This window comes from Lepidochelys kempii, chromosome 17 (assembly GCF_965140285.1).
Source record: "Lepidochelys kempii isolate rLepKem1 chromosome 17, rLepKem1.hap1, whole genome shotgun sequence".
NCBI classification, from domain to species: domain Eukaryota; kingdom Metazoa; phylum Chordata; order Testudines; family Cheloniidae; genus Lepidochelys; species Lepidochelys kempii.
Window position 1 is genome coordinate 20232430 of NC_136396.1, and position 12926 is coordinate 20245355.

Below are 12926 nucleotides of genomic sequence, written 5' to 3' on the forward strand. Positions count from 1 at the left end.
ACTGAATCGCTGCAAACATGTCTCATACACTCACCATGCACAGGCCAGATGAACACTCTGTGTTGTGAAAGCACATACAGTGGGGGTTTCTTATGCTAATAAAGCTGCTTAGAGAAGAAGCTGGTGAATAACCTAACGCCTTGTAATGTTTCAAATAAACATGTTTCAATCCATCTTCCCACTGGGACTGAGTCCACATCTTAAAAAAAAAAGGAGTACTTTGAAGGTTGATCAATTAAAAAGCCAATCCAATCTACGACCTATCATCCGTTTCACAAAGTCTGTGCAATTCTTTGTGTGTTTCATGCACGAGTGCTTTTCCATGAAACCTGTAAGGTCAGCTACCAGCAGTCCTGAGCAGCTCTACAAAAATCCAGTAGGGGTAACCACGACGGAAGATAAAACTGACAAGCTTCAGGGCTCTAGGGAGTAGTTTCTAGAGTGCAGAAAAAGCAAAGACTTCACAATTATTTAAACACATCTTGGCTGTATCCTTTTAATGTGCGACTAATTTTAGTATTCAGAAAGGGGGAAGGGATGTGGACTTCCAGTGCGACCACTGCTTGTGCAAGCTCAGCAGTACACGCTTTCCCTCCAAGGGTTCAGTTACCCCATATGGAAAACAGAAGAGCTCCTACTTGTATGCTGGGGCCTGCTCTACAGTGATAAGAGGCCTGACTTTAGAGAACAAAGTAATCCAGTATTTTAATAATGATCTCTTTGAAGCTACCAAGCTGCCATTTGGGGCAGCTAAAATTGTCCAACATGCGCCTCTTAGAACCACCTTATTCCAAATTCTTTCATTTCTGCTGTCCTTCCTCTCTGGATCTCCATGCCTTTGCAGTTTACCTTTAAGCCTTCCTTTGCTCTTTCAGCTTACCATGAAGTTCCCTTGAAAATGTGAAGATTGTTTGGCTGAAAGGTGTAAAGCCCATGATACAATTTACTTGTGCATTTGCACCTTTCTGGATTTTCAAGAGACTATTCAGTGCTGGGGTCACCAGATGTGACCAAAACCTGCGATCCCAGGGGGATATCTACATGAACACAGGTATAAGTAATACTACTGATATCGCAGTGCTGCCTGCACAGAGCATTTCTCAATTCCATCAACATTTATAAATAATAAGGCAATACTGATCCATACTGAATATCTACCAGAGAGCCTCATTCTGCAGGCTTATCTGAGCTCACAAGCTTTTGCTAACAGGGAAGTGCTATGTATCTCACCACACAGTTTTCCAGTCACACATAGGACACAAGACACACGCTCTGACGACAAAGACAGACCACCACCAAAAAGAACAAGAGCGTACATGGAAAAATGCAGTGACAATCGCATGGGGAAGGGCTGGCTTGCTGGGACAACGCAGAATGTCATATGGAAGGCTCTGCTGCTAAGTTTGGCCCAGAGGTATGTGGGGCTATTTGACAAACAGGATCATCAAAGGTCCACGTGTGCTTGATCCAGTGCTCATGGAAGAAGAGAATGAAAGGTGACAGAATGGCCCAGAGCAGGCCCTGGAGCTGTGCAAGCTCAGAATCGGCAGGGCTCACGTACATCCCGTCCCCACCATATGGCACTTGTTCTTGGCCATTACCGCCCCACTTTCTGGCAGCTCTCATGGCAAGTGTGTGTTTGTATTTTAAATTGGCCAACAGATGGCATATTAACCAATTGCTTTCTTCCGCAGTGGATACAAATACGTTGGCTTGGGAACAAGCTTGGAGGCCTTTTTCAAGGCAAAGGCAGGGCCCTATTGGATGACAGCACGGGCACCTGAAATCCTTTGGCTTTTACCAACCCCTTTGTTGCTCTGGGTTTCCCTCTTTCCATAGGGGCTGGAACTACGGGTGCTGCCCTACTCACTGGCTTGAAGTGGATTGCATCATATACACGGTTTAGTTTGGTTAAATGGTTCTCAGCACCCCCACTATACGAACTGTTCCAGACCCCCTGCCTCTCTCGGGTATATCCTTCCATCCCCTACAGTAGCCGCCTAGCCGTAATGCTGCCTACTGCTAAAGGGGCATTAAAGAACACTGCAAAATTGCACTAGCCTCCCTCCTGGCCAGAAAATCTAAGCGCACCCTTTGTCTCATGAAGCTTGCCCCAAAAATCACTCCAAAACCCAGGTCTGCAACACGGTAGCACAATCCTCCAGGCCCTTTTTCCTCTGAGCTCTAATTCCCCCACACCACAGCAGCTGCTTCTTCATACATAGATCTCGATGCTTAGCGTGAGGAGAGAGAGCTGCTGGCATTCAAAGCAGCATGGAGCTCCATTCTTTTTCAGCCTACAAGTGTGCAGGGTTCAAGTGATCATTTCTCCTGGTTTACATCAGAGACAACAGACGAGGTGAATGATGCTAGTGTGAAATAAGAGGAGCGGTGAAAGGCCTAAAACACCAGTACTGTGGCGTAACTGTGTGCGCCGATTAATACTGATTTCTTGAAAAAGGGGGTTTATTAATCTTCCGGCTGCCGAGTTTCTAACCATTCGAATGCGTCCGTCTGACACAGCAGGGGACTGCTATTCAAACAGCTCTCTCAGTCTGAGCCACATCGTAGAAGGAAAGACCTGAACACTTCTGTATTAGGACTGGCTTGCCACATAATTGCATGCAAATATTACACCTTCTCTCACTTTATATTCTTGCTTGCAGGTGTCAGCCGGCTCTGCACTCTACATCAAAAAGCAGTGAAGTCCAGGGGAAAAAAAAAACAACAGAGAACAAATGGAAGGAAAAGCTGCAAGACCCGGTCATAACAGACTCATTTCTAAATGTTATCGCAGAGGATAGGGGTTTCTGGGACCCTTGTCTGATGAAACAAAAAAAAAAGAAAAACACTCCCATCAGGCAGCAAAGATCTTATATAAAGTACTATGGAAATTATTGGGAATAATTCTGCATAACCGAGACAGATGTTTATCAGCTTTTTATCAGTTTCTTACTCAGCTCATCTTGGAAAGCCACAGGCTCGAAATTCAAGGTTGAAAGACAACAACCGATTCTTTGTAACGCTGGCAATCTTGCTGTGCGCCGCCGGTCTGCGAGTGCAGTGGGAAATCTCAGAGAGACTGGGCAAGGCACGGCTTGTAAATATCAGGAGCCCCCAACTGCAGTCTCGTCTTTGAAGGAACTCCAGATTTATGGTTCTCCATCAGAGTGGGCACCGAAGCCTTCCTAACACATCAAGGTGCAGTCCCTGAACTATGTGGTGGGAACATAATTCCTGGTAGAGGTCACCCATGCCAGACAGGTGAAAGGGAAGGAGCCAGATTAAAGGCAGTCCTCCTGCCAGTGGTGGTTCTGCATGGACTACAGAGGCCTGACAGAGGGGCGCAGGAGCACCTGTTTCTCATTGCTGAGGGCCAAGGAAATGCGAGGCAGGGTTTCCGGCCTAGAGAATTTCCTTTACCCCTCCTGAAACATTTTACTTGCTTTCATCCCCCCTTGAGTTGCTGCCTCCTGGAGATGTCTTTCGAGACAGAAGCAGCTTTGACCTAGGTCCCTCTGAAGCCTCTCAGTCACTCTCAAACCACCTAACGGTTCTCTGCACAGCCATGCAAGGGCCTCCGCCTCCGTTAGTTCATATGCACGGGACAAAACTCAGCTGACGCATAATCTGTGCCACCCCAGAGACCAGGAGGCCCTGGGACAGACAAAGGCTATTCCCCATTATGACCTAGAGCTGTAATTCCCCTGCTCACGTACACATACTTGCGCCTGAAACCTGGCATCGGCATGCATGGCACGGCTGAGAGATGCCTCTGCTGTTGCTACCGCGGCTACGCTGCAATGTGTGCACAAGCTGAGGGGTCACGCCACCACCTCGTTGTGTAGACACAGCCCGAGGCCTCTTCGACAGAGGCATCACTGTCTATATAGTATGCTGGAGAGGGAAACTGACACACCTGGTTTAAACTGTGACTGATTCCGAATAAATGCAACAAGCTCCCACTTGAGCCCAGTACACCCTATGCACAAGATCAGTCTCAATTGGACCACCTGTTGGCTTGATACGGCTTTCTCTGCCCCCACCTTTCCAGGATATCTATAAACGTCTCCTGTTTAGAGACCACCGTTCCAGCCTGCCTGCTCCCTCTGCCAGGGGCAGGGTGTGTGTGTGTTATTTTAATATGAACTGAAAAGATGGAGAAGGTGATAACAGTGATGTGTATGAGTAATGAAGAGAAAGGAGGCAGACCATGAGAACAGGAACCAATTACCCATTGAGTGTCCTCTCCAATCTGCAGTGACAGGCAGAATGAAGAAGGAAAGAAGCAGATATTAGTCAAGTGTAAAGCAATGCTGAACAAATTCCCTGGAGAACTGGCAGGATCTGTTAACCATCTCCATTCATTTTAACAGCAGGTGTCTAACTGGCAAGCCACCCTTAGCAGGAAGCACAATGCACCCCATGCTAGATGCGAGCAGACAATTAAAGACAACTCTGCTAGCAGAATGCTCAGATTAGAGTTGGATTAACACCACCCCTTACCCAGTGCAGCCTGACAGTCTATTATGGTAGGACTGGTAAACAATCACTGCCCTTAGCATTATGGGTGACCGTCTCTGTGGACCTGAGGCTTGACCACAAGCAACTGCAAATTGCTTGGACAGCTTTTAGGGTTAGCAACCTGGCACTGTCCTGAAGGTCACACTGCCAGAAACAGGAGCTCCTTTCCCATGACTAAAGTACTTCCTCCAGAGCAGCCATTTCGGAGAAGGAGAGTGGCAAGCAGGCAGGCAGAGAGTTACTGGACGTAGCAAGGACTGCCTTCAATTATATCTGCCTAGCCATGCATATGGTCCCACCACTGTAATATCCTAGAAGCCACTGCACCCAAAAGAGGAAGATGCCAGACCTCCAGAGAGCAGCAACAGTAGCCCTGAACGTCAAGCAACTCCAACAGCCCTGCTTTATGTTAACTGGCTTGGATGACGCTGCAGACACTCTGCTCTTGAACGGCAACTTGTCCTGCAATTTTATTCCACTGGGAGCAGTTACACTGACTTGCACGGCAACTCCGGCACTGCCATATAACACTCCAGCACCTAGCTACACGTTAACGGTGCTCCGTGAGGACAGAACTCTCAGATGTCTGGGCAATATAGGTGGATTACAGGCTCCCACAGTCACGTCTGCAATGTTAGGTGAGGTATGCAAAGAATCTAGTCCAGGTGCAGAGTGAGAAGAGACGGAATTACTGACAAGAGCTGCAACACTCGTGGTCCAAAAACTGAATCGTCCTTGGCCGTACGATTGCTAGATCTGTCGATGCAGCTATGTAATTCATGGAGCCTTACTTAATTCGCGGGCTAACATGGCATGATTTTATTCATCTCACTATGTTGTCATGGTTCAGGGAGTTAGATGAAAATGCTACGTTACTAAGAACTTGCACTGTATGAATCTCCTGTGAATTGAGTAATGGTCTCAAGTTGCAGTGGGGGAGGTTTAGGTTGGATATTAGGAAAAACTTTTTCCATTAGAAGGGCGGTGAAGCACTGGAATGAGTTCCCTAGGGAGGTGGTTGAATCTCCTTCCTTAGAGGTTTTTAAGGTCAGGCTTGACAAAGCCCTGGTTGGGATGATTTAGTTGGGGATTGGTCCTGCTTTGAGCAGGGGGTTGGACTAGATGACCTCCTAAGGTCCCTTCCAATCCTGATATTCTATGATTCTACCTAACAGCAAGGAAAACAAAGCATTTTCTGAATAGCATCAATTGATTTGGTTGGCTAAACAGCCAAGAAGCAAGCTGTTGCCAGTCTGAGGATTGATTTGGGCTAATTTTACTTAAGGCATGGTTCTAGCTGCAAAGGGATTTGTGTGCGCGCCACATCGATAGACCTCCTTGAAGCTGTTAGACACACTTCAATTTGCAACCTCTTTTCTTTGGTTCACACATGGGCAGTTTCAATACGCAAGCTAATGGACTCTTGTTCCGTGTGCACTTTTCTGAACAACAGGATCTGGGGGCCTGCAGAAAGACAGAGCTCTCATCCTGCGTGAACAGTTACGTCAGTGCACAATCAGGGCAGCACACTGTTAATGGAGCTGTCACACGAACAACGCAAAATACCATTGATTTCAGTAGCACTTACTGTCATAATACTTGGTCCTTTAGGAGCGCCTCCATCAGAGGATCTCAAAACTATTTATTAGCTATTTATTTTGATTTAAATAGTAAAAGGAGGCGCCCATAAAAAGCTCAAGGTACTACAATGCTCAATTTAACATAACCCCAGCAGCATTAAACCATTAGGCAGGAATTCAGCCAGCCACCAGAGCTCCTTTCCACCACATCACTGATCCAAGAACATGCTCTTAACTCTCCTAAAACCCTATCAAATACGTGTCTTTTGCAGTGTGCCCAGCTCATCTAGGGCCATTTCTTTAACCTCTGAGGATAGGACAAGAAACAATGGGCTTAAATTGCTGCAAGGGAGGTTTAGGTTGGACATTAGGAAAAACTTCGCAATTGTCAGGGTGGTTAAGCACTGGAATAAATTGCCCCGGGAGGTTGTGGAATCTCCATCACCGGAGGTTTCTAAGGGCGGGTTAGACAAATACCTGTCAGGGATGGTCTAGATAATACTTAGTCCTGCCTTGAGTGCAGGGGACTGGACTAGATGACCTCTCGAGGTCCTTTCAGTCCTACAATTCTATGAACTAAGTCTTACAACAGCCTTGGGAAATTAACAATTATCACCCCCATTTTGTAGAACTGAGGCACAGGTAAGTTTAAATAACTTGCTCAAGGTCACCAAGCAAGTAAGTTGCAGAGCCAGGAACAGAACCGAGCACCCAAGGACTGACTCCTAGTCCAGGGTTTTAACCATCAGATGAGGTTCCTGCTCTAACAGAGCCAAAATACAGACAAAGCTAGAACCATTAAGGAAAGTAATTACAGCACGTGTGTAAAATAATAAAATGGTTTAACTCTTTAAAACAAAATTACTGACAAGGGGCTCATTCCCACTGGGGACTAATGGGCAGGCCTCTATCATTTAAAAAAGAACAACAACAAAGCTGGCTTTTTTGAAAGAACACAGTCATCTGAAACTAGCCAGCTGGGTATGCAGATAATGCCAGGCACCCCAAACATGCCAGGCGCCCCTCTATGTATGGGCAATACTAGATCTATATCTACATATTTATCTGTTATACTGTAACTCACTCTTTAGATAAAATAGAAGTTATTTGCTAAAGAAATTAACCTAGCAAATGGCTGGAAGTCTCACATGCCACAAGAGACAAGGCCTAGCAAAGCTGAGGGAGGAATTCAATGAAATGCACAGTATTAATTTTCTGTGTATCAAGTTTTAAACAATCTTGTCACCATTCAAATGCCTGGGAGAGAAATCAATCTGTTTAAAAAAAATTAAAAAAATTAAAATATAAAATGATAATTTGCTCATCAGGCTGTTTCTTCTCTGCATCAGTCTAGCTGGGTCTTTCATGTCTTGTTTCTCTGCACACTGAGCATATCCCTCTGAAGTGAGACACCCTCTCTATAGAAGGCCTGCATTTGTTGAGGGCTCTATTTCTGTAATGGGCGATGCTTGAGAGCAGCATTTTTACCTATCAGATTAATGCCCAGCACCTTGACTAAAGAAAAGACTTATTTAGCTGAAGGATTCTGCCAGTAGCCATTCAATTACCAGTGCATTCTCATTAATCACAGCCACGGAGATGGGTTTCACCATATACGAGTTTGGATATTTGTTGGGCCATTTCTCTCCGCAATGATCAAGAGGGGTTTGTAAATATGTACAGAGCAGTTAACTTACAGACAAGGAGCTCCTTGGGGCATTTAACCTCTGTCAGGCCACTATCTCCCCACACTGCGCTTCGGGCTGCAGGGTCATGCTAAAAACATGTGGCATAGACTGGATGTTTGTTGCATTCAAATAACCACCACTCCCATACCTTTCTCTGCACCAAGGAGTTTACTGGTGGTGAGGGGCAGGGCAATTTCTAGAGAGAGGAAGGAAAAACAGAGGGGAGGAGGAAGCAGATGAAAACGGGAGGGGGATTGGGGAGACTAATGATAGATTAGGGAGAGGAGTCTCACAAAAGGAGAGGTGCCCGTGTGTCACAGCTCAGGACCAAACACAGTGGCTTTTTCTCTAGGCAGCAAGGACTGAGTGGCACAGATGCAGCATGAGTTGAGGAAAGAAACGCTGTTCATGTCACTCCTTAGTATCCCTTCCTGCAGCACAGACTGACCCCACAAAGCCATATTCAAATGTCCTTGGCAATTGGGAGAATACAATGAAGGTCCCTGGAAGAACCCTAAAACAATGAAGAGGGAGACTCAAAGCAGGGAGAAAGACAGACTGCAATGTGAGGGTGAGGAAGAGAAACAAAATTCCAGGGGGACGTATGGATGGCAGAGGGAAGAAAAGTAACAACGGAGGAAGATGAGATAGGAGATTCATTTTGGATCCCAAACTCATTATGAAACAGTACGAGCGGCCAAAAGAACCTCCACTTTGCCCACTGCCCCCTCGCCATGTGATGATCCCTTGTTATGAGGCAGGGGATGGAAGTGTCTCCCTCCCGGAGACTCAATTCAACCGCAGTTTGGGTTGTTAAACTCGGACGTCCCACACACACGTCCCTGTACCTACGCACACGCAGCACGTGCTCGGTCTCTCACATCCAGAACAACACACAGACAGAAACAGGTTAGTTTAAGGAAAGAAGGGCAGAGAGGGAAGCCCGGGATATACAAGGATGAGAGTCACTTGTACATATCACAGAGAGGGAGAAAACACAACAGGGACATGTGCAGCGGCACATCACTAGTAAGTGATGGGGGAAGCTCCATCCGGAAGGTCGCTCTAGCACTGTGTCTGTTACTCATGCAGGCAACCATTTTATTTCCCTTGAAGTCTGAAGCAGGGGTGACCGCTCTGCCAAGATACAGCATTTTGTCAGAGGACACTGCATAGCCCCATGGATTTACTTTAGCAGAAGCAGAACATTAAACAAGTGACAAGACTCTAGGCTTCCTGCTCCAACATTTGTATTTCCAAATGGGTCCCTACATTAACATCTCCAACACCAACACGTATAGGAATCTTTTCCCAAAGTCTATTCTAATTAGGTCGTTATACTGCACCCATCACGATGGTATCTGAGCTCAAACAATAATAAAAAACTGGGTGCACTGCACGCACAGTACCAGAACTCTAGCTCTTATACAGTGCTTTCCATCAGTAGATCATTATCCCCATTTTACAGATAGGGAAACTAAGGCAGACAGAGGGAAAGTGACTTGCCTGAAGTCACTCAGCAGGCCAGTGTCAGGAATAGAACCCAGATCTCCCGAGTCCCAGTCCAGTACTCTGCCCACGAGGTCACACTGCAATACAGAGGTACCCACAGAGAGATTTAGGTCGCTCTTTGGAGCGGCCACGGATGGCACTGTTCCATGGAAGGTTTAGATGCAATTCAAGAAATTGTGATTCGGAGCGCCTGGTCATTCTTGCAACGTGTGGCAGTGGCTGTCGTTTGGCTCAGTGCATCGTACTCCACTGCCATGGTCGTACAGCACGGGCTCCTCAGAATTCCAGCCAGGGACTAGCCTGCCTCCTCCACTGGTGTGAAGTGCAGACACACAAATCTCTGCTGGAGACAAAGCGTTCAGGTGGACACATCTGACCTCTGCCAGCTATTAAAGGTCACCGGGTTTCCAGTTCATTAGCCAGGGAAATGCTAGGACTGGAGGTGTGTGTTTAATGACTCTTTTACTAAGATTACTAGAGCGAATGGAGTATTTGGCAAATAAAGATTTGCTGCATCAGGGTCCATTCAAGCGCATGACAAGCTTCCCACTTCTAACCCATCTCATGTTAGAAAGCTGATTAGACAGCGCTAAAGGCTAAGTGGGTTGCTGTTTGTTACTGCATGGCTGTCATAGGTTGAGGACTACCCCACCCAGCTCTTTCTCCATAATCATTCTCATTACAGCTTCTGCCCAGCCTCCCTCCGTGGAGTGGAGGCATTGTGTATTTATTCTTGCTCTGGAGCTTGACCCTTTTAGTATTTGAATACCACCTTGTGAGCTGCTCTGGCGAAGGGGAGGACTAGGTAGAGCAGTGGAGTGCTTCTCCTGGCCTAGCCACAATTCACTTGTCACCAATACTAAACCAAGACATCTCTGGAGAATACTCTGGATGATGTAAGGCTGGTATAGCTGTACACAGCAGGCCATAAAGATGGACCTTTTAACAGGATTCACTGAAACTGGAGGGCAACACAAAGATCCTTTTGAAGAGGAGCCAAGGTATTTTACAAAGCACTGGTCCTTGTAAAATAAAAGCAACTCCTTAGTCCCCCTTCCTAGTCAGACAGAGCATGAAACAGACCTACCAACATACAGCAGGATTCTACAGCATGTGACAACATCCCATTTACTAAGGGAAGAATCTGGCAGCAGTCTGGCCTGGAAGTAAAAATGGCCAAGTGTTCCAGGCCTTTCTGATTTGCCGTTGGGCTCAGGGCTGCAAGCACCAAAGAGAGTGAATAACCAAGGTCTTGCCAACAGCACAGACCATGAATGGTTCCTCCAGGGGTTCGTTATTTCTTACCAGCTGAAAGTGAGTAGAGACAGTGCTTACCAAGCTGTCCAGCCCGCCTCCCAGGAGATCCACAGCACCCATCTGCATGGAGGATACTTGGGGTACATTCACTGGAGGGCCCAGGTCAAGGTTCAGAAGGTCACCCAGAAGGTCACCCTGCGATGGAATAACCTGAGGCTGCTCCAAGTTTGTAGTGGTTGTGGTTCCCACTGGGCTGTCTCCTGCATCAGTGCTGCAGGGGGAGAGAAGCGAAATGAATAAAGGAGAATGGTTAGTCATCTTTGTTACTGGCTTTGGAGCACCAGGGAGCAAACAAGGCAGAAACAGGTGACCCATCAACAGCAGCCAAACAGTTCTAAGTGAGGTGTTCCATACGGACAGCTGACAAACCTATTCTGTTAGGACCCCAATTGGAGGTAACACAACTGGAGCTTCGGTACGTGCTCTGAGAACCTTCCACTGGTCAGACAAGTCCCACAACTCAAGAGGAGGGAAATTTCAGAGGTAAAAATCAGACAGAAACCTCAGCTCCAGCACAGCTGTTATTGGGAGAAGCAGCCACAAACTCTTCCAAAATAGGAGCCACGAAGGAAACACAAATGAAAACATAATAAAGATTTTGATTCTGAGCGGGTTTTTTTGGGAGATTAGTATGATCCTGCCTGTACTGGGCCTATGAAGGAATGTACAACCTTGGGGAAAAATGCACAGGCTTGGCTAAGGAGGAAGCTTATTATTCTAGTGGGGATTACCAAGTAAGTTTCCTTAAAGGTCTTTCACTCTAGCTGCCCCAGGACCCAATGAGAAATTTACAAGAAAGATAATGCAGATCGCTTCAGCTGATGTTAAAACACAATAAAAATATCCTGCTCAGAACATCTGCCCACACTGGACTTTCTCCTTAAAAGCTTTTTGTTCATAACTTGGGCTTTTCCTACGAGACCCCAAGGAGTAAAGAATGACATGGTTATGAAGGACACGGGGCATGCTATAATGCTGCTGTTCTTTTATTGTCCTGGGACTACAGCAAGAGGGCTGTAATTAATTCAGGTGGCAGTTTTGGAAAATGTATTTGGGCTTTCCCAGGACACCAGCATAGCTCCAGGGTCCTGTGTCCTAGCCTAACCAGTCCCTTCTCTAGCCTCCTCTGCTTTTGCCACCCCCAGAGAAGAACAGCAGCAAGCACTTGTTGGAGCACATGTGACTGTCTACCGTTGCAGACACTAACCTCCCACCCAAGTCTCCCACCAGCAGCAGCGTAGAGAGGAGATGGGAACAACAGTGTGGACAAATCCCTGGAAGCTAGAGAGAGCGCGATGCTCCACCTGAGTTGTGCACAACTCCTTCTTCTGAGCTGCTCCTCTGGCCCACAGTATTCCTTCCACAAGGCCCTACAGGTAACAACTTTGGTACGTATGCAGATTGGTGGAGCCTGACCAGAAATAGCTGACCAGCCGTGAGCTGCTTGCAATGTGGCTGGGTGCTGACCATCAGCTGAGAGCTGGGACACAGATAAAAGCCAGCACAGTGCTTTGTTTAAGTGAAAATAGACTCCCTAATACATGCAATACCCTTCACGCTGCTGACCACAACTATTACTAATTTCTCATAGGATTATGCCCACAGGTCTCATAAGACTTAGCCAGCTATTTCTGCCCACCGATCAAGACAATCAGGTCACGATAACCCTCATAACATGACATTCAACACAGATCTCTGCACAGCTCATTCCATTCCTCCTCAATTTCACTACGCAGGTTGAGAGGGAAAAAACCTCATTAACTTAAGCTGGTAGCAAACAGCATTGCTAAGGGGTTCTGCTTCCAAAAGGCATTATTCACAGCATAAATGAAACCAAGATCCCACCCAAGCTACTGGGTGAAAAGCTAAGCCACTATCTTCCACTAGGCAACCTTAGCTTGCCATATGCAAACAAACAGACTTCCCAGTGTTTTCAGCATTAGGAAAACGCGAGTCAGTTTTCTAGCATTCAGTAAGAGGACACCCTGTGTGCATGAATTCACTCTCCCCACAGCAGTGCCCCCGACAGGCTGCTTATTATGAAGACATGATTGAAGGTGGCAATTTGGCTCACAGCAGCACTGCTGCACAGGAGGCCTTTGCATGAGCTTGATCAATCTGTCCTTCGTCTGGGAGTAAGCGAGATCGTTACAGTAATGGACTCTCTGTTAGGCTGACCTCAAGCAGAGGAAACACGGTTTGCCACGGAACCCCAGCACTCACTTTTAATTTATGAAGGATGCCAGAGCCTGGTATCAGAATTTAAACATCTTAAAATTTTCATTCCCCCCATCCCCCCTTTTCC

The 12926-nt window shown here is 46.7% G+C and overlaps 1 protein-coding gene across 8 annotated transcripts in view; it reads right to left on the reverse strand.

Annotated features, from left to right (window-relative positions):
• Positions 1-12926, reverse strand: part of AP2B1 (adaptor related protein complex 2 subunit beta 1) — a 98759-nt gene that overhangs the window by 38417 nt on the left and 47416 nt on the right. For 6 of the 8 annotated variants that reach the window (XM_073315532.2, XM_073315536.2, XM_073315534.2 and 3 more), the window contains 2 exons: positions 10640-10832; positions 4235-4255 (listed from right to left, as the gene is read on the reverse strand). In XM_073315532.2, coding sequence (XP_073171633.1) covers positions 4235-4255; positions 10640-10832 — 214 coding nt within the window. The remainder of the gene's footprint in view (positions 1-4234; positions 4256-10639; positions 10833-12926) is intronic. The other 2 variants (XM_073315538.2, XM_073315537.2) reach the window with 1 other exon arrangement.